The sequence below is a fragment of the Eublepharis macularius genome, chromosome 9, assembly GCF_028583425.1.
Source record: "Eublepharis macularius isolate TG4126 chromosome 9, MPM_Emac_v1.0, whole genome shotgun sequence".
Classification (NCBI taxonomy): Eukaryota; Metazoa; Chordata; class Lepidosauria; order Squamata; family Eublepharidae; genus Eublepharis; species Eublepharis macularius.
The window spans coordinates 62743174-62768968 of NC_072798.1; the positions used below are offsets into that span (position 1 = coordinate 62743174).

Here is a 25795-nt window from a genome sequence, read left to right on the forward strand (position 1 = left end):
CTGGCAGCTGGACTGGTGGAGAGCAACCATCTGTGTGAACAAACACGCTTACAGAGTTCCTCAGCCAACTACAGATATGTGTGGAAGCTCGTTTCCATGCACATATGGGCATTAACTGTATTTAATCTGTTACATGTATCGGTGTTCTCTAAGATATTTTAAGTTTAAAGAATAAATGTAACAGGCTGAATCGGGCCCATTTGGGGCTTAAATTGGCCTGCTGTGAAGTACAGGAATGTTTCCAGGCCCCCCCGGCAGTGCTCCCTTGCTGTGCAGCTGGCCAAATCAGGCCCATTTGGGGCCGAAATCGGCTCGCTGTGAAGTGCGGGAGCACTCCAGGGCCCATTGCACCACCCCAGGAGCACTGCCAGGAGGTCTATGGAGCAGTCCTGCACTTCACTGTAAGCCAATTTAGGCCCCAAATGGGCCAAAACCAGCCTGCTGCATAGAGTAGGAGTACTCCCAGGTGCGGCATTGGGCCCTGCGCTAAGACATCACTCCATCACATAGCCCTGGGAGCGCATGTGCATTACCTGCACACAAAGACTTCCACAAAGGTGAGTGCCAGTCCTCCAGCCTCCTGCCTGGAGGGTGAGGGGACCTGGGAACCCTAACTAGAAATGAAACAAGTAAACAAATAAATTGCAATCACCTGCCGCTCCCTTTTGAGTATGTACCCGATCAACAGAGGCCCAATCTAGATTTTCATTGGCAATCATTCAAGAAAGGCAGTCTCAGAGAGGAGTTCTAGGTGAACCCAAAATATAGCAGACAATTTGAAACCAAAGTCAACCGAGAATTTACCAGAAAAAAAAATATATTAGTTGTTCAGCACAAGTGTACCAGTCTGATACTTCGCCATAAGGGATAAAAGAAGGAAAATAAACCAACATCCTAGAGGTACAACCACTTCTGAATCTTTTCTTTGTGTTCTGTTCTCTAAAGTAAGCAAACCTCATCCACAAGCTATAGCACAATAAATGTTCTCCTTTAAAATAGCTATAAAAAGTTGCATTTTGGGGGGATTAGTGGATGAAACCAAGTTGATAATTACTGGTAATGAAATGGTAATGAAATAGATGGAAGGCTCCACTCAGGAAAAAAGAAATGATGTTTGCAACACATTATATGTAATATCTCAATATTTCTTTACATACAATACTTTCTCATTATATTTTACTTATATCTTCAGTAAAGCACAAATATCTTCAGTATATCTTATATCTTCATTAAAGCAAGAAGAATAGCTCATTTTGTTGTTATTAAAGCTCAAGACTGCACGAATCAAATGTTTGGAGTTCTTTTGCAGCACAAAATTTGAGATTTTTCTCATTGATACTGGTATTTTCTGTTGCTATTTACAGTTCATATTTTAATATACAATTTAATGAATCTTTTTCTGTTTTCAACAGGTCCTGTACAGACTGAAGGAGAAAATACAATTTTCACGGAGACAAGATAAGAACAAAAAACAGGAAATACACCTTTCCCCCATCCCTCTGCAGCGACCTCCGTCTGGATATAAGGTGGCGAACAGGATGGTCCAACCCGAACAGGCCCCTAAAGTTGCAAGTGTCACAGTTGACCCACAAGGACAATGTGCTCCTGAGATCAAGCCTGTTCTGTCTGCCAGCCCGTCCCCATTCAAAATGAAGCCAGTGGGGCTCCAAGAACGGTAGGATAAAAGCCTCTGTAACTCAAGGTCTAGTTGTCTCCTTTTAAAGCTATAAAAGATTAGAGAAAGGCAAAGTGCCCCAAACACAATTTGGAAAGGGATCAACAGTTTGTTTGTTTATGTTATTTATAGTCCACTTTCCCACTGAGATTTAAGGTGGATTATACAATGTAAGTGCAATCAGTAGAATAAGACATCTGATAATCAAGGGATTTTTATTTCAAACAAAAAAACCTTGACACATGAAACATTTCAAATGCTAAAAAAAACAAAAATTGAACAGGGCCTGTGGTTTTGCAAAGAAGAGTCCCAGCACGCTCTGAACAGGCCTCCCACTGATCATTATGATTCCATGATGCAGCTTGTTAGTCCATTATGCTGTCTGAGTACAGGTCAGGGATTGGTCGATAGTGACATCAGCAGCAGTTGTTACACTGTGAAACCTTTTAAAATTAATATATCTGATTTAATGATTTGGAGGGAACATACATACATTTACAAGTGATAATGAAGAAATCTTGTTACAAAAGTTCTACAGTCAGTTATTATTCCTAGGCACTTCAGGTGGCCAGTCTCACCCCCTGCTCAGGTCTCCGCTTCAAACACACCTACCTTGTGGCAGCTGCTGCTGCTGAGGGAAGCAGGGCGTACAGATTTGCAAGGAGCTAGCCAGCCAGTGGGGCACACAAGAAAGCAAGCAGAGACCCACTCTGTTCCTCTTTCCCATCTTTTCTCCCCTGCTATTGTGTACAAACGCACCAAGTAGCACTCTGGGAAATATAGCTCCCTGGGAACCTGGCATCTAATTGCAGCTGCTTGGAGAGGAAGGAGAGAGAGTTCTTGCCTAATTCAGCCATAGAGCCCAAACCAGACAAGAGAGCTGGAATATTCACCTTTGGTGGTAGTGGGTAAGAGCTGCGGGACTCTAATCTAGAGAACTGAGTTTGATTCCCCACTCCTCCACTTGAAGCCAGCTGGGTGACCTTGGGTCAGTCACAGCTTCACAGAGCTTTCTCAGCCCCACCCACCTCACAGGGTGTTTGTTCTGGGGATAATAATAACATACTTTGCAAACCACTCTGAGTGGGTGTTAAATTGCCCTGAAGGCAATCGATTTATCATCATCATCATCATCATCATCATCATCATAGAGGAGAGCATGCACATTCCAAGCCCAAAGAATATGAACTTAAGTGGTATCCATTATGGATGTTATTTGATGAGCTCTTCTTTCAACTATAAAAACAAGCATAAACTGTTATATATTGGAGAAAATGTTTGGCTATTACAATCTTAAATATCTATCAATTTCTGGGACTAACGTTGCCAGGGGCCCTGGAAGCCAAATCAGGTGTTTAGGAAACTGGGAAGCAAGGGACAGTGGGGTGCTCACCTCTTGTGCATGTGCATAGCACTCCCCTGTCATGCTAGAAAATGATGTCATTTTTCAGTGGAGGAATCGTGGTGCGCACTGAAGAGGAGCTGAGTGAAAACTGCCTCCAAGCTTCAGCGAGCACCGCAATTCCTCCGTCACCGTCACAATATGGGAGCATATGCCCTCACTTCTTCCCACTTCCATGCCTCCCCGCTGCTGGCCAGGTGAGTAGGACCAAGGAGCAGCAAATGGGGTGGGGATTGCCCTCCTTGTCAGGTGGATGGCAAGCTTATCTGTAACGGAGTTCAATCTGGTTTTCTTAACTGAGAGCAGAACCACAAGTGACAAAAGGCACAGATTGGACACTTGTCTGCTTCCCTCAAGTTTTGATGGGAAATGTAGGCATCCTGGTCTCGCAGCTTCGCTCTCTGACTGCTGTCCAATGGACTTTTCAACTGTCACTTGTCCAACATTCTGCCAAGTTGCCTACATTTCCCATCAAAACTTGAGGGAAGCAGACAAGTGTCCAATCTGTGCCTTTTGTCACTTGTGGTTCTGCTCTGAGTTCTAAACTGAGTTTGGTTCATATGTGTCTTTACCATGGAGGGAGCCCTCCCACCCCCAACACTTGCTAAAATTCGATACATTTTTTCTAGTTTTTTTTTAATTAATGGCTCATTACATTTATGAAAATGTGATGTTCTGAAACTACTTTTTACAAATTAATATCTTTAACATACCTATGCTTTGATCCTAAACAGTACACATGGAGCCTTTCAAAATGTTTAAAGTCCTACCTATTTCTAAACAGATGAATCATAGAATGTTAACCTTTTTTTCGAAGACTTAACAAGTACTAACAGGGATGAACCAAATATGTTGCACCATTTTGTTCACATCTGTCTTAAGATGTAGATACACATGTGAAAATCTGCTTCTCCATGCATAGTGGACTGAACTGGATTGGGATATTAGTTAATTGTAAAGCAGCAATTTCACATATATATTTTAGCAAATGTTTTATTGGCTACAGAACATTAAAAATGTGAGAAGTGAAAAAAAACAAATAAACTTATGTTACCAGTTCTAGAAGAGGTTGAACATGAATACAGAACTAGCACCCACATAAGAACTTAAACGCTTCTTCATTAGACTGGCCCAAAGCTCCATCTTGTTCAACATGCTGTTTCCAGCCATGGCCAGCTAGATGCCTTGGAAATGGTTGTGCCTTATTTATTCTCAACTCAGCATCCAACTAGCAAGGGTTAGCTGACTGTTGGAGGTGGGTGAGTTTATCTTAGAATGACTGATATGTCTATTTTCTTTTTCTTTTTTAATAATTTTTATTGATAATACTTATTCTCCATACAATGATTAAATAGAATTTGTACAATGTAAAATACAACTAACAAATTACAAAATTCCAAACTTTTAAAATTCATATGTCTATTTTCCATGACTTTTTCTAATCCTTTCTTAAAACCATCAGAGGGTCCAAACAGACACAGTGCCAAAGATCTTTGGTTAGGATTTTCTGTATTTTTTTAAAAAGCTAACTGGGAGCCCCAGGCAGCTACCTAGCAGAGGAGGAAAGGGTTGCTGATTTACAGCACCTTACCAATATTGCAGTTAGTTGTGTGGAGGAGACAAGCACAAGGGCTGGACCCCGTGTTTCCCCTACAATGAGCTAATTGCATCCTGTAACAGACATTTACAATTATCGGAGGAAAGAGCTAAACATCTCTTTATCTGGCAACCCTTCCCTGCACTTCAAAACAGCTACTAAAATATATGGATCTTTTACAATATATGGATGATCCTAATCATCGATCTTTCATAGCAAATCTACTTTGGCCTTCAGCTAGTAGCCTCCAACACATGCTAAGTTAATAACATAACACAAATTTTGTATTTTGTCAAAAGTACTTTTGCCTGTGCTGAAACTGCCTACAATCAACTTCATTGGTTCTAGTCCTGTGTGGGAAGGTGAAAGAATGTTTCCTAGTTATGCCTCTGTGCTTTGAAAGGCAAAGACATCAGAAGCGGCTGCCTCTTTTCAAACAGGAAAACAAATTAGCTCTGAATCCAACATTCTGAATATTGTAAACAGCAGAGAGTCTACATTAATTTCCATTGTTAATTTAATCATTTTCCATACTCTGTTCATCCTGGCATCTGTTGCAATAAATCTGCCAGAAAGCCATAAATTAGGTCCATTCCTTCAGAGTACAAGGACTTTTCATAAATCATCAATATTCTGTACAGGGGATCTAAGCCGACTGTAATATCTTAGTCCATCTTCTCCCAGATAAATGAAAGATAGATGAGGCATGTAAAAGACAAATTGGAGAGAAACAAAGAAAATAGATGTTGCTTTGAACCATTTTTTAAAGACTTTTTAAATTTTTTAACAATAGGAGGATACAAAAAAGAACAAAAAGTTTAGGTTTACAAGAAAATTAAAAATACACATTAGAAGGATTATTAAAATACTACAACTATGTTACATTTTTAAGGTATACAACACAAATAAATTCAAAAATATTTCCTCTCTCCATCCTAATTGTCTCATTCTTAAATCAGCCAATATTGTTGAGCTATATAATCAGATTAGATTAAAATAAAAAAAATTATTTATCATCAGCTACTACAAATTATAAAATATTTAACAGTATATATTAAAATATTACTACTACAGTGGCATTACTGTACTTTATGATTACTGGTTTAAAAAAACCCAGAAGATACATTTAAAATATTTTCAGACAGTGTGATAATGTTGTTTTACATCAATAACTGATTAAATATAAATTTAATCAGCCAGTTTGGTATAGTGGTTAAGAGCAGCGTGACTCTAATCTGGAGAACCAGGTTTGATTCCCCACTCCTCCACTTGAAGCCAGCTGGGTGACCTTGGGTCAATCACAGCTCTCCAGAGCCCTCTCAGCCCCACCCACCTCACAGGGTGATTGTTGTGAGGATAATAATAACATACTTTGTAAATCGCTCTGAGTGGGTGTTAGGTTGTCCTGAAGAGCGGTATATAAATCAAATATTATTATTATTAAATGACATATATATTTAATTAACTCTATATCATGAACTTAAGGCAATTTCTATTTCCATAATTTCCATAATTCCATATCAGAGTTAGACTGCAGCACTGACAGTGGACATAGCCCTCAAATCAGAGTTGACTTATGGTGACCCCTGGTGGGGCTTTCATGGCAAGAGACTAACAGAGGTGGTTTGCCATTGCAAACTAGAGACATGATCAGCGATAAATGGTGTAGCCGTGGTGCCAGCCAGGGCCATGTCTGTAGTGCCCCATGAGGGATCACAGCCAGTATGGAAGTGCTCTGTGAGTGCAAAATATAGATTTTCTCCTCTTGCTGCTGTATTGGGCCCGGATCCTGCAAGGGAATGAGTTCCAGGATCGCTTGATGACCATAACAAGAGAATATAGCAGGGCAGCTCCCAGCCATCCCACCCCACCCCACAGTGGTGCCCTGTCCTCTACCTGAGGTGAGGGGGGTCCTATTGAGAAAGTGTCATACTAGCCCTGCTGGGAGCTGCAAAAAATCCCTGCTCTTCTCTCCTGTCTGAGGGCCAAGGTACAAGTGACGAACGACACTTGAACAGCAAGTGTATTTCTCTCTGTTCACTTGCCCTCCACTCAATCCACTTGCCGTTCAAGTGTCATTCGTCACTTGTAGCTTGGCCCTCAGACAGCTCTCCCAAGTACATTTTTCTGGAGCCTTCCCCATTGCATGACATGAGTCATGGTGCCTGAGGCCTGGGCCGTCTCCCCCCCCCTCCCAAACATGCTGCTGGCTTCAGTTGTTGAAGTCAGCATTTGGGGGGCTGTGCCTGGCCCCATGTGAGAGGAGCAGAGGAGGCGGATATGCATGACTGGGCTGAAGCAGCCAGATTCCCAGCTCTTGCTTACCTATTAGTGCATCCTCACCCCACTGAGCAGAGCCTGCAGAGACTGGACTGCAGTGAAAGATGTTAGCCACACAACCTGGATTTTGCTCTCCCTCTGGGGTGTTAGTGCTAAGTGCATGTACAGTATTGCTAAGTGCTGCTCTATGCTTTTCCTAGCGCCAAGGGCTCAAAGTCTGCATGGCAGGGAGCTCTGAGACAGAGTCCTGTTCTGTGCCCCTACCTAATGAGTCCTAGGGTGTCCTGGCAGGGGCTTCTGTAGGGTGAGGAGGGGGGTGTAATTGGGTGCTAGGGAAGGGCTTGGGTGCTGCAGGACAAGAGGAGATTGGTTGCAGCTATGGTAAGCATTCTATGCTTCTCTGGGCCATCTGAATGGTGCTGTGCGGGTGGGGTGGTGGTGGTTGACTTTTCCCTTTGCATGGGCACCTAGGAGCTACACTATCTTTTTTATGGCATAACTTGACATAAGTTTTATGGCATAACTTTCCACTGCTGTTGTGGGGCATTCCTGGGCTGGAGCAGTTTAGGGAGCCAACTCAGTTTTTGCACACACCCCAGCCTGCCCACTCCCATGTCAGTGCAGGGATTTCCACCCATGGCCTGTGGGCAAGTACAGTGGAGCAGCAGTGGTACCCAGCTTACCTCAATGCAAGTGAGAGATACATTGGCATTAGGACTAGTCAACTCCTGAGTACTTTCCCCCCCTTTCAGGATCACACAGTTATTCATCCAGAGCACTTTTTACATACTTCAGGCCAACTCTCTGCTATAATACACCAAGTAACTATTGATGCAAACAATTCATGTCCCTATGTTCTAGGTCTGCATGCTAAAGGCACAGCTCCTTTTGCTTAAAACAAAGCGATTGATTGGCATGTGTTGATAACATTGCCGTACTTACTATGAAGTGTAAATAGTAGCTTGAACACTACCATCTATTTCAGCTAGCATAAAAGCCGTTAGAGTGAAATTACATTTTAAAAGTTGTACAATGCTGTTGTGCAACAAAAACTTCATTGTACCCAAAGGGCTATTTCCACTTGTCCAGAGCACAGCACTAGCATTAGAATGAGGATCTATTTTTTTAATGATGCAGTTCAAGAATGATATTTCTAAGTAGAAAATTGTAAGCACTCATGATGACTGCATAAGAATTGTGTCCTGTCCAGCACTACTACTTGCGCAATGCTCTTTGCATTAATGAACACTACTTAGTTGAACTTCATTGATAGTTCATTGGATACAAGCCAATAACTACAACAGATGCTGTTTAAAAAAACTTTTGCAAATTGATCTTCAATCTATGCCAAAGTGAGCTTACGTATCTTGTAGAGAATCATTTCTCCCTCACCCTATGATCTGAAATAGTATCCAACCATAATAGTGTAAGAAATATTGCAATCAGAATCTGGAAGAAAGCTATAGAGTTATCAGTACGAAAATACACGGTGCAGTGAATCTCTAAGTATCAACCTTGGTGGGTAGGTTGTCAGTCTTAAAGGTTTCATATAAGAGATATCCAGTGATTGTACAATGCTATTCACTGCTCTTGAAGAACCTACAGCCCTCTATGGGGCTCATTGTTTCCTAAGGAAAAATGCTTTATAGGGAACGTCTTCCAGCTTGAAGTAATTCAATAAGGCCTCTGTTGCGGCTGTGCTAGGTATAACATTGGGACAGGTTTTCAGGGCAGTTCTACAAAAAAGGGAAGCTCTTGACTGATGGGCTGTGACCAGTGAAGACTACTGTACCACATACTCATACTGTACTTTGCCTTTTGAAAAACTGGCTAGGTCAGCTAGAAGCAATTTGACCAAATTCCCCCCCCCCCGGCGACTTTGATCTACTGCAACCTCTAGGCTGGACTACAGTAATACACTCCTTGTGAGGCTTCTCTTGGAGGTAACTCAGAAATTTAAGAAGTGTAAAACACTGTGGCCTGTCTGTTAAGTGTTATGGGTGGCCATAAGCACATTATGCCCATCTTCAAACAATGTTGTTGTTGTTTACTTGTATTTCCTGTACTCAGTCGAAGATGTATTGCCTTTAAAGGCCTTCATGACTTTTGGCCCTCTTTTTGTAACAAGTGCTTCTCCCTGTGTAGTCCCCACATGCCTGCTGAGGTCCTCAAAACATCTTTAAGTATGTGCTCTCAGGTCTCCAGGTGTGAACTTCTGCAGCCAGTCTGCAAGCCTTTTCTGGCAGAGCCCCAATCCTAAGGAAGCAACTTTTCCACTACAGTTACATACAGGACTTCATCTGTGTGAGAGAGGAAGGGATATGGCTACATTTGTGCCAACTGGGTACACTTCTGAACTGTGCCACAGAACTGCAAAACGCCACCTGCACCTCACTCAGAGAAGTTTTGGTAGCCAGAAGAGAGCAGTACATCAGAGGGATTATGTTGTGCATTTCAACTGTCCAAAGACAGAATCTCAGTGAGCCTCGCAAAGTAGAATAGTGTTCTCATTTCTATATGCAGATAGAGAACAGGGGATGAAGATGCAACGATAGTGGCTTACCTGAGACTATGTGCAGCAACAGCAATGGAATATCTTTTAATTAGGACCAGCCAGAATATCACAAAATAGTGAGTGCAACATTTCAGATCTCTTCATAAGGCTGGATGTTAAAAAGAAAAGAATGGAGTGAGGAAAAAAATGCTTTAGAGTATGATGGAGAAACAAAAAGTCTACAGTCTGTAGACTTCTTAGAGTTGCCAACTGCCTAGAAAAAAAAATGTCTCTTTAATAGAGACTTAACGGACTGTTGTTTACCAGGTGATGTTATTTTCCCTCAGACCATGAAAAATGAGAGGTGCTCATTTCCATACCTGAATCTTTTACTAAAGGGAGAAGACATTTTTCTCCAGGGTCGTTGGCAGCCCTTAGGCCTTCTTGAAGATGTATCAAGGTCTGGTGTAAAAACCCAGAGTCTGTAGGTTGTCTGCACACTGGCCTCTGTTTCAAGAAGGCTGTGAACGGCAAATTCTGGACTTTTTCGGTACCCCACAAAACCCTTTTTTCCTCCTCCTTCCTTTTTCATACTGAACACTCAGCCCAGGGAACTCGTTGAAAGCTTGCCCTCGCCATTTTGTGGTGTGCAGAATGGCAATGATGAAAAGGTATTAGTTACTCCTCTGCTGACTGGGGGATTTTTCTGTGGACCAATATGGCTTCCTACAATCTTTGTCTAAGGGCGAAGCTACAAGTGACGAATGACACTTGAACAGCAAGTGTATTTCTCCCTGTTCACTTGCGCTCCACTCAATCCACTTGCTGTTCAAGTGTCATTCGTCACTTGTAGCTTGGCCCTATGGCTGCCTAGTGAATTTCGCCCTTTTCAGGCATTACAATTTTAATACTCAAACCACGTGGAAGGGGAGATTGTGCTACCTTCATCCTCCTGATATGTAGTTAGCAATTTATGTGAATATGGTAATGTATGTATTTTTCACATTTGGTACATGAGATCAGATACACAGATTATATGTGTGTATATACTGAAGCTAAGAAAATGCCCTATTCATTCACACAAAATGGTGGCTACACATAACGGGAGTGTTGTGAATAGTACAAATCTCCCCTTGTGTGCTGTTTCTGTGCCAGAATTGTAATTACTAAAAGGGCTGCTCTGACCAAGATAAAATATGAAGGGGGATATCTTGGCCCACAGCTCCCATTGCTAACCACTGTGCTAAGCAATCAGGTAGGCAGTCAAATATCAAGAGGTTATAGGCTGCATAATCAGTTTCCACTTCCAGACACATATGCCCAACTCTTTTCAAGTAGCTTTACAGTGCAATCCAATGCAGTTACCCCACTCTAAGCCCATTGACTTCAGTGTGGACGTAGAGCGGAAAAAATCTGCATAGGATTGCACTGTCAGTGTACTGCAGTGATAAGAGCATGTAATAAACTGTACAGTTGGAGATAACAGTTTTAATCAGGGTTATTCCAAACCTCTTCTCTTATTACTAGACATTAGTTCTAGAAACCTTCTGATTAACAACAATGTTTTGGAAACCTCAAATGCACTTCAGGGTAACATGCAAGCATATTTGGCGTAGGCTGAATCTGAGCTGGCAATATAGTGCTCCCTTGGGGTGGCTGAGATTATGATGTTGGTTAGTTAATGGAGAGTGACATCTAGAGGATGGAGAAACTATTGTGTGTGTTGTTCAGTCTGTGTTTTAATAAAGGGGAACCTTGTTCTTCCACATTGTTGCTGTTTGAGAAGATCGTTTCAAGTGGGTAGCCATGTAGGTCTGTATCAGAGGAGCAAGATTCAGGTCCAGTAGCACTTTAAAGACCGACTAGATTTCTAGAGTATGAGCTTTCGAGAGTCAGAGCTCCCTTGATCAGATACGAAGAGTGGAAAAAAGTAGGAGGTGTTATAGGCAGCGACTGGGATGGGTATTGCAAATTAGAGTGTCAGGAAGCTAGCTATACTACATTAGCTTGATAGAGCATGTGTGCAGAGTGCAGAAAATTAGCATTTGTAATGTGAGAAAAATCCTATGTCCCAATTCAGCCATGGGGAGTCCATTACTCCACGTTTGCAAATAAACTCAGTTTCAACAATCTTGGATTGTCATTTTCCTTTGAAGCTTCTTGGCTTGAAAACTGCTACTCTTAAGTCAGTGATGGAATGTCCTGGTTTCCCACTGTTTTTTTTAATGTTGTGAATTTTTATATCAGATTTATGTCCATTTATTCTTTTGAGAAGGGACTTTGTCCAATATAGGGAGTTGAGGGGCTTTACTGACACTTGATGGCATATATAACATTGGAAGATGAACAAGTGAATGAGCCTGAGATGACATAGCTGGTGCTGTCAAGTGATTGCGTTGTTAGAGTGAATATGGGGACAAAGTTGGCATCTCGGTTTATTGCGGGTCACGGAGTTCATGTCCATGTTGGGAAGTGCATTGTTGTGAGTGAGGGGTTGTTTAAGGTTAGGGGGCTGTCTGTGGGCAAGAAAAGGTTTGCCTCCCAATGCCTGTGAAAGAAGAGTATCATTGTCCAGCATAGGTTTCAGGTGCGTTGAACTGGTTTGAGGTGGGAGCTGTATGTTACTACCGGTGGTGTTCTGGTGTTGTTCTGTTGGGAAGGTAAGCTATGCCTCCTTCTGGTAACCATTTTATAGTTAATGTGTTAATGTATTCTTCAGCACCAAGTGCAGTAGTTTTTAGTATTCTATGGTTAGCAACTCAGTTGTGCATTTATATGTATCCTTATTTATAACATTTGTGGTGGAAATGTTATATATATATGGTTGTACACCAATTTACTATGAACTAACAACTAAGAGGGCTCTGTCCTTTCCCTTGTATTTCTAATTCTCTCCCTTAGTATTAGCAGAGGAAGTCTAGTCCTTAGAATGTAACCATCTGCCCACTGAAGAAAACAGCAGACAAAAATGTAGTGGCGTAAGACACCGTAAGATGAATTTATCATTGTTTAGAATCGTCTCATGAGGTCCTACACCTTTGCGGAAGGCAGTGTGGCTTCATCAAGAAGTAGAGTCTTTTCTATTGCAGCCCTGAAGCTGTGGAATGTTCTCCCTTGGGAAATTCATCTGAGTCTTTCATGATTACCCTTTTCAAGACAAGTGGACACTTTTGTATTATGGTGTCCTTTTTGTGATTAGGAGGTTTTCTTTTTTCTTTTGCTTTCCAGGTTTTCATTTTATTAATATTTTTAAGTTTTGAATATTTTTTTAGTTTGGGGGGGTGTTAACCATGTTGAGAACTCTTTTATTGAAAAGTAGTCCAAAATCTTTTAAATAAATTGAATAAATATATGATAACATTTGATCCAGATTTTATTCTGGTGAATTGTTGGCTGTTTGTATAACATATTCTGTGACTTTGGTTCGAGCCAAGATACAGTGTTGGCACTGAGTTGTAGGATGCAATTACAGGGAATTCGCCCTTTTTCTTATCTCTTTGGGTAGGATCATGATGAGAAATTTACAGCACTGGCAGCAAGCTGGAATAATGCTCATTCAAGTTCATTTCAGTGGGCAGAAACTGCTTCTGCTTATATACAAATAAGGAAGAAATTAGGAACCCCTGCAGTCTAATCACACTGCAGAGGTAGATTCGTGAAATCTTCCTCATCTCCTCAAAAACTCTGATAACACAAAGGGGTTGTACAAAAACATTTGCTACTACTTTCTATTGATGATACCATCCACCTAAGCATCTACCACATTCAAAGATAGCTGGTAAAACAGGGCAAGTTTCCGAGGTAGCATGGTCCGAGCGTATTCTGAGGCTCAGAGCCCAACAGATGGCCTGGCTCTAATTGGTATTGCTGGGTCAGTCTTCTATTCCTCAATGGCAAAAGTATCTAGTGACAACAAATGAAGTCGAGCACAAGAGAATCACTCCTCCTCCAGTCTCCCATTTCAATGGGCACATCATCCCTTGCAACATCACATGGGTTTCCAGGGCAATCTTTCATTTCTTGGTAGAAGAAGCAATGCAGGGGCAGAGCAACAAATGCCTTGAGCTCCTTCTAAATCACCTTAGAAGCATGAGTAAGTCACACTGTGCTCCCTCCAGTGGTCTTCCCAGATCATTTCCAGAGGCCCTAGTAGAAGCCTGCTACCATTTCAAGGCTGCTAGATGGGGCAGCAGGGCATGAGTCTCTCATACTGAAAGGGGCATGCTCAGCTGTACCCAGGTGCTCCTCACATCAGAAAGTAGATCACTACTGTGGATGCTGGATTAGGCACACCAAAGGTCTAATCCAGAAGGGCTGGTGCTTATGTTGCTTGCCTGCATCCAGTTGCCCTGCTGAATAGAGGATTTACTCCAGGAAACTGCCTGTCACACCCAAACCTGTAGGGAACTTCTACACGCCAGCAACTAAGTTTGCCAACATCCAGGAGAGGCCTGGATTTCTCCCAAACTACAGAGATCAGTTGCACTAGAGAAAATGGCAACTTCAGAGGGTGGACTCTATGGCATCCATCCCCTTCCACATTTCCAGGCTATTTCCCCAATCTCCAGGAATTTCCTGACCCAGAGTTGGCCAACCTACCAGCAACCATCATGAGAAGGCATTTAAAGTATCTTCCAGATGGCTCCATGTTCTATGTATTTGTTGGATTACTGCTTTCTGTGATATCTGTGATCATGGTTATCAATCATCTGTATAAAGGTAACTGATTATACTTTCAACAAGATTCAAGTCCAGTAGTGCCTTAAATACTGAGAAGAATTGCAGGGCATACGCTTTCGAGAGCCAATGCTCCCTTCATCAGATGATAATATCTGTCGAAAGGAGCTTTGACTTTTGAAACCTGTATCTTGAAAATTGTGTTGGACTTTAAGGTGCTACTGAACTTGAAGCTTGCTGTTCTACTGCAGACCAATACAGCTACCCACTTGAAACTATTTTTATGATATAATTTTCACACAATAACATAACTTCTGGATTTATCCTGTTTCACACATTACTATTTTCCAAGTCAAATATTAACTAACAGTTTAAGAGATTATATGCAAGTTTAAGGGTGAGAGGATAGCTCTGGATAGCTGCGATGTGCATTTGCCAGTTATGCATATATCATGTCGTAAAAGGTCACCATTTTACACAGGAGATACTGCATGGCTTTTTAGATCTTTTTTGTGGGGGAAACAATGTATTTTGGCTCTTGGTTCATGGTACCTTTGAGTCCAGCATTCCTTCCATTCTCATGTCTAATTAACTGAACAGAATTGCTGGCGTAAGCACCAACATTGTGCTATATATAATTATTGTTAAGCATTTCCTGCCTTTATAAGTGCAATATTCTATTAAGAACCATGCTTGGCGTGAAGCATTGTGTAGCCCTTTGCAGTGTGAATAAAGAACGGGAGTCAATGTTTGTGGCCAGTTTCACAAACATGAGAACCTATATTTACAGGAAGGGTTCTGGAATTTCCTTGTTGCAATATACAGCTTTGCATAGATTTGGAGGATAAATGTACTCTATTGTGTTGAGATGAATATACTTTTTTCATGCTTAATATAACTGTTTTCCATTACCTTTGGGGAAGCGATAGTGGTTTAAAGCTGAACCTTATTATGGCCCCAAAACAAAATTCCCACGCAGATTTGAAACAATTTCTTACCACAAAAGAACATTAAAATATAGTAAATCATGTTCAAAATGAACCTATAACTTTAGAGTTTAAGTAACCTGTGAGTTCTAGGCCTTTTCTGATGCTGACTTTTAATAAGGGGTTTTTGTGTGATGGATCGCTGTGTTAGTCCGTAGCAGCAGACTAAAATAGGAATCCAGTAGCATCGTAGAGATTAACAAAATGTATTCCAGCATAAGCTTTCATGAGTCAGAGCTCTCTTCACCTGATGCATATAGAAGTATTTCCGGAGTCAAAATACAAGTGTTTCTGAACAACTTACAGCACAAGCCTCAGGCTGGCGCCAGTGCACCTGTATAACTGTGGTGCCGCCAGTCTGTTCCCTCTTCACAGTGGGAGTGGGAGAGCTATGCCATTGGCCAAGCCCAGCAAGACACGGCCAGGAGAGAATGCAACCAGTTGTCCTGGCAACACCAGCACAGAGCAGTTGACCACGCTGTAAGTGGCAGGGAAAGGCAAAGCCAGTCAGCAGAATTTAAAAGTATACTGCTGTGCTATGTAGCTAAAGATCCTTCAACTGAAGGATCTCAGGTAACAAGTGTTAGGAAAGACCATTCTACATGGAAAGCTAATACTACCATACTAGATGGACAAGTGCTCTGACTCTCTAAAAGGCAGCTTCATGTGATGAATATGTAATAGTTGTCCAGTACCCAATCCCCTTCTCGTGAAACACCAATACTCATCTTCAGTTTTTAAGGTCTCCAAACGCAGTTTCTAACCACACCTGACCAGGGATCTCTTCACTCTTCAGAGCTATCTCCCTGTCTGACTGGGTAGGGAAACTCTCACTAGAAGATTTATCCCTTTCTTTGGCCTGAATGACAGTTCACCTCCTTCCCAAACTTCCTTGCCTACTTTCTCCCAGTTCTCTTGTCTGTGCCCTCAGTCAGGGTTGAATCTCCAAACTGTCAGTCCTCAAGTCCTCTCAGCTAGGGCTGAAATCAGACTCTCTTCTCCCCAGCATCCATTTCAGAAGCCTTTCTCTGTTCAGCTGAAGCTATCCAATCAGATTCCTTGGTGGCCTGTCACTCAAGGCTCTCTGTGTCTGTAAAGAATTAACCCTTAGGGCATTGGTTACAATGACAGTTTTGTTTCCACTGACAAAAAGGCCCTGGCCTACATAGCCATCCAGTGTACCTCAGACAATGGGAGTAGGGTTGCAAACTCCAGGCTGGAGGTGGAACCTGGGAAGGATGGAGTTTGGGGACCTTGGGGGAGTATAATGCCATAGTGTGCATCCTGCAAAGTAGCCATTTTCCCCAGGAGAACTGATCTCTGCAGTCTGGAGATCAGTTGTAATTCCAGATCTTCAGGCACCACCTGGAGGTTGGCAACCCTAAGTGGGGGATACATGCAGCAGGCCTTCCAAATGAATGCTGCTTTCTGCAACAGCATCCAAAATCCATCAAATTTTCATTGCAGCTGCAAGATATTTCTATGTGCCCTTTTAATATGTATTTGCATAGAAGCATACATGAGATTGCACTCAGAAGTCTCTTATCTATGGTTGATTCTTGTTGCCATTGTTGCTAGGGGTTTTCACTTGTCCACAGGAAACTGCAGTGCCAATCAATTTCATTCCCAAGGTGACAGGAAGCCTTCTTTGGTCCGATGTTGATTGTGCTTCTCTCTGCTGCTCCACCCATTGCATTTTCTTCCCTTTTGGCTGAACTTAAGACAAATTAATCAGTGGCCGACATCTGGCAGACAGTGTTGGTAGCCTGTCAGTGATTTGTCTCAGTGGCCTATTATAAAAAGTTCTTAAGTAGATGAAAAGAAAGGGATAAGAGTACTTTTAAAAATCCCTTTCAAAGAGCTTAGAGTTAATTATTCTTCAACTTTTTTGGAGCACAAATCATTTTATATCTATGAGCATCTACAGCTATGCAACATTAAGGAAATCAAGGATACATCTACACATAAACACTGTTTTAATTGGTGTAGACAGGTCTCCTCTTTACTGGAAGTTTGTAGGCTATGTAAGTCTGAGCTTTTTGGATGGGTTTTTGGGTCAGATTGTTCTTAATTTTTCTTGGGCATTTATATATGTAGATAGAGTGCAAGTTCATGACAGGATTTTGATAATTTTTAATTGTGTTTTTTTATTGTTGAGGACCAGCTTGATATGTATATATTATATATAAAATAAATTCTGTATATATATATCTATATATCTATAATAAATTCTCCAGACTTGGCCATTGGGATATAGCATAAAGGTAAATTCATGGAATAAGTAGTCTTACTCATTCAACAGACAGATTTTTGAGTTTCTCCAGAAGCCATAATCTTTTGTCCTATATGCCTAAGACTACACATAGTTAAATCTGACACTTGAGTTTTTGTTGCTGGAATTATTTTCTATTATTATATTTATTTATTTAGAATATTTTGATAATGCTTCTTCAGAGTCCTGCTGCTTGAGGCAGTTTAAAGATAGAATAATAGAACAATATAAAACCTATGGCAGTATAAAACTAAAACAATATTCCACATATTAGGGTGGAAAGGCAGTGTATAAATATTTTAAATAAAATAAATAATACATAAACAAGCCATTAAATAAATAAATACGCCAATAATAAATAAATAAGCCGTTAAAAACAAGCTGTTGGACAGCAAAAAGCTATCCATAACACAGAAGCAGACCATTAAAGAGCTGATGATAAAACCCCTAATTAATTAAAAACATGGGTAAAAGATGTTTTGACCTGGTGCCTCAAAGGCAGAAAGTAGGCAACCAAGTGAGCCTCATAGCAGAGGGAGATTCAAAGGAAAGATGCCACCACAGAAAAAGCCCTGCCTCTATTCTGGTTTGGATCCCAACTAAATCTTTCACTAATGGAAGGCATTTCTGTCTGCGGGATGGAATTTTTCTACCTCCCTCTCCTCTTGCAGTATGCAGATCTCACCAGAATACCACTTCTGGTGGACAGAAACAGTATGAGGAGTGAATCAGGAGTGTCCAAAAGGAGGGTGAATTTGGCAGAACTCATACCCCTTCTTTTAGTGGAAATTTTATTCATCATTTAACCCATTATATTATTAATATTGTTATTTCCAGAGCTTGATACAGTATCTTGTACACCTTATTTGCCAGATGTTGTTTCCTTCTCCTCCTCCTCCTCCTCCTCCTCCTCCTCTTCTTTGTCCTCTTCTTCTTCTTCTCCCTCAACCTTTTCTTTTTAAAGCACTGTTCAGGTGTTATTTGTGCTTGCTGATAGTGCCTTCTTAACACCTTCCATTATATTTTAAGCACAGAGTTCCTGATCTTAAAGCAAAAGTATGTACTGCTTGTTGTTTTAGCTTCAGATCCAACGTTCCGTAAATTATATGCACAAAATAACCTACTCTTTCAAGGAAATGTCTTACAAGATTCTAGGTTCCTGGGCTAGCTCAAGGGAAGGGAAAAATATCACCTTACATTGCTGCATGGATCCCAGCCTATGACTGGTGCTATGTCAGCATCTCCTTCCCTAGCCACTAGCCAAGGAAATGTTGCCACATTCACCCACATTAGAGTGCATGTCTACAGCATGGAGACTACACTGTTATTTGTATGATTAGGTTGGATGAATAATTTCATGTCAGAAAACTGACTCTGAATGATGTCAATATATGAGCATCTGCAGCTAATTTCAAGACATGTGCATAGTGCTGAAAGGGTGGTTGGTAGTGATAGTTCAGTCCCTTTTCTGGAATGCTTAGGGTGAAACTGTATGTGATACTGGAGTTCTTTCATCAGAACTCCCATTGTGCAATTTGACCTTTTCCGTCAGAGAGAGGTCATCTGAACTGAGGCTGTGATGCTAGGAAGGCGGGTTTAATTCCCCCGAGAGGAAATGACCTGTGAGCAGATTCAAACCTATTTGGGAAAGAAGTCAAAAATCCATATTGCATCTGTCTTATGTCCCCTCCCAGTCTTAAAAATAGGCAGGGAGTGGTGTTTTAGATTAGGGAAATGGTGCTGGGAGAAAAGAACTCACCTGCATTTCCATCACAATGGTTCTGATCTGGATTGGGTCATCCTGTGGCTGCTTTGTACAGGCCCTGTCATATACCTGGAGTTCCAGTGATCAAATTCCTCCTCAACTAAGAATCACCTGTTCTTGTATGCACAGTCCCATCCTGGGTTCTGTTCTGATCTCTCTAGATTGTGACAGAACATGGGTACAGCAGGATGGACTGGCGGGGACTTTTCGTTTATATTTATATGTACCTATGGAAGATACAGGGGGAGGGGGGAATCTGATTGCATTTCGTCTGAAAGCATGGTTTGCATGATAAAATCCAATTTGATGTTAGAACTAATTAACAGGAAAAGAGGGGAAACTGTCTAAGCTTTCAAATTCTGTACAGTCAGTTCCCGTTGCTCTACAATGAAGCCTTATCGAGGGCAGTACAGGAGTTGGCAGTGCTTTAGAAAGTCTGATTAAAAGAGGGAAAGCTGAAACTGCTCTCCTGTCAGCTGTTTTCCTGCACAGGATGTCGAGTGATTCCTGCCCCAGCCAGATACTGATTGCTTAAAACTTAGTCCAGAAGTATGTGTCAAAATCGTTTCCTATGCTCTTTTTCAACATTATGAAATTTGAAGAGTTTCTTCGAAGTGACTTGCAATGTGAATTTGAACATTAAAGAAGCTTTGTACAGAGGGCAGTGGGGTTCCATCATCCTCTCAGGCTACCAATAAGCACCCTAATGCCTTCTTGTGTGGCTGCAATGCCATAGTATTTCAACCCAGCCAGCTGCTTAGTTCTGGGGAAGTTCTAGTTGCCAAGCAATTATGCAGTAACTTTTCTAGCCTTTTCTTGGAAATCCTTCTGTAACTTCTCAGCAGGATCCTACCACACAGTAATATTCTGGAGGAGTTAGCCATGTTAGTCTGTAGTCGCAAAATAGTAGAGTCCAGTAGCACCTTTAAGACTAACCAACTTTATTGTACCATAAGCTTTCGAGAACCACAGTTCTCTCCGTCAGATGCAATATTCTGCTTGACCATGCCTGAGACTCAGAAAAGTAGGTAAGCCATTGGAGTAAATGTGTGCCTAAGCATTGTCATCCCACCTCTCTTAAGTAGCAATGCCCAAATACACAGTACCCAGAAATAAACAAAAAAGAGAAAAGTAATGTGTAAGTCAAAGTCCACAAAATCTGGGCTAGTTCATATGCGGTGCAATCCTAAGAATAATTACAACTTCTAAACCCATTGGCTTCAATGGACTTAAAAAGTGGTAACTGTGATTAGGATGGCACTGATGTTATTCTGGGTGGTTACTAGGAAAACTAAAGTATGTGGGTATCTCACTGTGCAGTTATCTGTTTGTATGAAGAAGCAAGGTAGAGGCAAATAGAAGGGTAAAAAATTGGAGATAAGGTGATGTAATGCCACCGGAGAATTTTTTATAGGGATGCTCTAGCACTTGGACTTTCAGCTCACATTCTGATTGCCTGTCATGAACTGGGAGCAGTCATTGAGCAGTTCAGCCGTTCACAAGCAGCTTGAACCGATTTGGTTGGTTACTTTCCATAAATTCAAACAGTACAGCGAAATGCAATCCAAAGTACTTCATGCATGAGCATTCTCACAGCCTGATGGGAATCCTAGTTTCCTTGTCATCACCATCCCCTGCCAGATCTGTTGCTATGCTCCACTCAGCAGCAAATTTTTAAAGTGAAAATAAAAAATAAACAGCTGCTTGGCAGTCATTTGAGTTGGATGTGGCAAGGAAGAAGATCTAAGATTTAGTCGTGAGTGTGTGGCACTGTTGAAAATGTATGTACTTCACACAGAGTTCTGAGCACCCCTAGTTCTTATGCTTTGATTTTTGGCACTTCCACAGTAAGTCATATGTGCATATATTATAAAGCTCTTGGTATATTTTAAGGGATCAATAAATAATGCTGTCTATCACAAGAAGAGATAACTATAGAAATTCAAATATATTTAAACAGTGGCCAAGATACAAAGAGGCTTGTGTATACATGCTCAGTGAGATGTTGCCAATTTTTAATTTGTGGCTTCAAGGAATGCCAGTCTAGAGAGACTCTCTAGATTTTGGAGAGACTCTCTGGACTTTGAAAACTACATCCAGCTGTTATGAGAAAGAGGGGCTGAAATCCTTTCCTTTCTCTTTGGGTCAACTACTCAAACAGCTAGACAATGCTGTATAAAGTAATGTAATTTTAAGGGAGTCTTCACTTTTTAAAACTCTTTATTCAGCGTGTATGGAAACTGCAGCCTTAACTTACCCCAAATCCCAATTTTGGCCCAATTCACACAAGTACATGTTTAAAAAAATCTGTGCCAGGCTTCATCAAAATAAGAGAATGCTATTATTTTTTAATCTTATTTAACAGTATGCTTGGCTAATGAGATCCCTTCTATTTACCTTTCAGAGAGATCCTCAGAATGCATCAGAAAAGAGTTTGTATTATCGCAGGACTATCTTAGGATATAAATCAAGATATTTTCTGTGCAATCAGAGTATGGTATTCTGCTGGCTAATTAATGGTTTCCTTCCACCTGTTGCAGTTGATTCTGTCCAACTAATAGCCCCTATTGACTGAGAATCCCAGCAACGGAAAAAAGATCTGAGAGCACAGAAGGAAACAACTCCCTTGTCTGAAATTCCAAAGGCAAAAAGCAGATACACTCAGAGGGCATCAGTTTACTACATTTAATCCCTTGACCATTAAAAGGAATGAGGATTGGGACTTGAGGCAAAGCATTCTTCCCGTGTGCACTAAATAAATACCGCAGAGATTTACAGAAATTACCAAAGCTTAAATAAACACTTGAAAAAATGTTGCAGCAGAAAATGTTCATGTATGAAGCAGGAATTGATTTTAGGTGTAAAATATAAGCAGGAAATGACCCTTCTCATGATTTATAGTTTTCACCAAGTTAGTTGCCACTGAGATAGATAGGCAGAGCTTCCTGTGAAGATTTTCCAGTTAAATGTTGCTTTTATCCCCTCAAAACTGCTGTGTGTGAAGAGGTTGCTAAATATACTGAAGTAAATAAGTATTTGCATTTGTTTATTAACTAATAAGAAAACAAAACAAAATATCCTTGTCATAACAAATACATACACTAACAATGTCCAGTGACATTAGTTAATATTCTTTATTCTGGTATCCAGCTGTCTGGTTTAGAGAGTTCAAGCAGAATTCGTACTCAGAAGGAAGACATCAAGAATCACAAAAGGATGATACTGGTAAAAAAGATGGTGAAAATTCAGACTGCTATTTCTGACCGTTTCTGTCTCTCTCATAATGCCTGGAAACTAGCAGGAGAGTTTAAGGGGGCAAGTGTTCAAGGGAATTTATTTTTTAATGCAGTCTTGTATACTTATTGAAAGTTCTTACTGAAAGTTACAAAGGGTAGCTCTAACAATTGTTGGAAACTCTATGGTAAACATAGATTTTTTTTCTGGCAATGCTTTGATAGGAGTCCATTAGGACCTAATTCAAACTAGGATTGTACTAAAGCTATTTTATTTTCTCTGGTTGAAAATAATTTGTTTTACTTAAGGGCAACTGGCCCTAAGGAGATGATTGTGCCTTACAAAGAATCTACATCACATGACATGGGCCTTTTCAGATGTTATGTCTGGGGTCACCCAACCAAACATATCAGGAGTGCAAAGTACCTATGGTTGCCAGGTCCCCCAAGGCACAAACTGGGGGATGGTGGGGGTCGCTGGGGACTCACAGGTGAAATGTATCATGCATGTACACAAAGCACATGAGCACTCTGAAGCCTTTGTTGTCATGCCAGGAATGATACCATTCTCAGCGCAACAAGGAAAGGAAGGCATCCATGTGGGGGTATCTTTGCTTAAAATCAGCTGAAATGTCTGAAAAAGTCTAATACGTTGAAGGATTTTAAAATATTAATATAATCTCATATTTAATGAGAGGTGATGATATTAATATTTTAATGTTTCATAATTATAATTTCTTATCTATAGTGATTATAATAAGGTAAATATAACTCCTTTCTAGTGAATACTCCTCTGATGCATAGGGCCTTACCTCTTTCTAAGAGAAATTTTTTTGCTTCTCAACATCAATTTTTCTGGTCTTAATCCCCTGGATTGGAAAAAGCTATAAATTCAAGGTTATAATTAGATCAGGTCTCATTTCTTTTTTTGTTAGAAAGGAAGTAGCCCTTTTGCCATGAGTGACAGATATAACAATGTAAAAGCCAAAGAAAATATTAACACTTTGATTGTGCTTTGTTGCAAAACAATACAAATACATTTTCTCTTTTTTTCGTAAGGTCTACAGACCCTTTAGAGAAAGACTGAACCCAGCTGGTATACTTTCTAGTTAAAGGGAACTTCTTATATTAAAGAAATAAACAAAAATTAACCATATTTTTGAGAGATGTGTTAACACCATTTTTTGTTTCTTCTTGTTTCATTATTTTGTCATTCTGAGCCTTCATTTGCATATTTTCATTGCTGGTGTTCCTGATTTATTTGCTTCTTTTCTGGTATTTAATAATATTTTATACTAAGTTTACATAATTTGTAAGTCATGGGTATTGTTGCCTGTCAAGGAGACTTGTGCAAAGGTATGCCCATGTAGGCATCTCCATGTGTGCAGGTCCCAGCCCCTTGGCTCCAAGGATGGTTTTAGCCTATATATACACACAGGCATTGCCTAACTTTACTATCCCACACAAAGAAGGGGGGGAGAGAGGGGAGGTTTAAAGGTTTTATCTTCACATTTACCTAACCAAAGGTATAGAATGTAAATAGAGAAAAGTAAGCAGTTCTAGATATAAAGACAAAGCAAGAGGGGGGGGAAGTTTCAAATTAATGTTTGCAAAGGAGTCTGTTGGTAAGTTCAAAAACAGATCAACCGTGGCAGCAGCAGTTGCATGCTTTTCAGGTACCCAATCTAAAAAACCAAGTAATAGACTATATATGATACTGAATGATTCTGTATGTATCAATGCATGCCAGATATCTAAAATTCATTTTACCATACTTGTTTAGTATGGTTGATTCTACATTTTGATTGTATAGGCTTTTCTTCCTCAATGTTGACTGATCTTCAGTACTAATGAATGAGGTGATGATTGCAGCAAAAGTCTTATTTATCTAAACCTCCCCCTGCCCCAAGACATAGGTTAGCTTTGGAGGTGGTGGACCCTCAGGTGACCTTGTCTGTGGGGGTGATTAGTTGTTTGAATTTGAGCCTGACCTTAGAAAAGCAAACCTAATCTATGGCTCATTCTAATGTGGGAAATAACAAGCCTTGCCACAGTCAAAGTACATGTTTATTAAACAAATAATGAGGAGGAGAGCAAGAATAAGGACCCTGCCATGCATGTACTTTTGTCCATGAATATCAGAACACCAGAGAGGGTATGGCTAACAGTGATATCTCCTTGAAACTAGTGGAATGCTGCTGTGGAGGGTTCCCTTACATTCAGGGACAGTTTTCTGGAAAGCACCACAATACTGGCAACAAGCCACATGGATCTTCTTAGCAATCAAGCCCAGAACCCAAACTGCACACTCCTGTCAGTGCTTTGACTTACAGGGAAGTGCCTGCTGGTATCGAGTTCAGATACTGCATATGTACTAAAGAGCAAATTGTACATTATTTATTTTATCATACAGGCGAGGATCCAATGTTTCACTCACTTTGGATATGAGCAGCTTGGGAAGTGTCGAACCTTTTGTGACGGCCCCAACTCCAAGAGAAAAAGTGGCAATGGAGTATCTCCAGTCTGCTAGCCGAGTCCTGACAAAGCAGCAGTTGCAAGAGACAGTGGCAAGTTCACATTTGCTTCAGACTGAGTTCATGGTAAAGATACTGATCATTAATTTCAAAAGTGAAATATTCCAAACAAAACCGCAAAACAAGTTAGAATGCATGTTTGACCTGGGCTGAATCCACACGCCCTCGGAGCATCCCATAATGCTAGAAAGACGCTATACTTCCAGGTGTTTAGCAAACATTTAGCACAATGCCGGGACGCTCTGAGAACGTGTGGATTTGCCCCTGATTGCCCTCCACAATACTCTATCCTCAAATTTGACACAGGGCCAAGCTACACATGACGAATGACACTTGAACGGCAAGTGTATTTCTCCCTGTTCACTTGCCCTCCACTCAATCCACTTGCCGTTCAAGTGTCATTCGTCATGTGTCGCTTGGCCCACAGACTCCAAGTGTTGCAAAAGGGCAACATTTTATCCAGCAAAAATGCTTATCCTGATCTTTGAAGCCCTCCATGGTCTTGTCTTCCCATACAATCTCTCTCAGTTCTTGTATTCCAATACACCCTTGCCTGTTATATTTGCTCTTCCAACTTTACCATCCTCAGCCATGTGAAGGCCTACTCACTCTTTTCCTTTGTTGTCTGTAATATCTGATACCAGCATACCTGGTAAATACTACAGTCTTTCTCATTTCCTTCAAATCATCCTCAGCACCCATATTTTCCATGAGTTTTTTGGCACAAAGTCTCTCTCTTATACTGAAACTTGGCATTAAGTACATGTAACTGAAATAAGCACCTATATTCTTCCCCTGTTTATCCCTGCCTCCACCTCTCTTTGTTGCTTCACTGGTCTCAAACTTCAGATTGCAATCTCCATGGACAGGAACCTGTTTT

The 25795-nt window shown here is 40.8% G+C and overlaps 1 protein-coding gene across 2 annotated transcripts in view; it reads left to right on the forward strand.

The window, feature by feature from the left end:
• The window catches only part of PTPRR (protein tyrosine phosphatase receptor type R), a 120388-nt gene that overhangs the window by 68108 nt on the left and 26485 nt on the right, over positions 1–25795 (forward strand). For both annotated transcript variants that reach the window (XM_054988751.1, XM_054988750.1), the window contains exons 5-6: positions 1413–1675; positions 24795–24981. In XM_054988751.1, coding sequence (XP_054844726.1) covers positions 1413–1675; positions 24795–24981 — 450 coding nt within the window. The remainder of the gene's footprint in view (positions 1–1412; positions 1676–24794; positions 24982–25795) is intronic.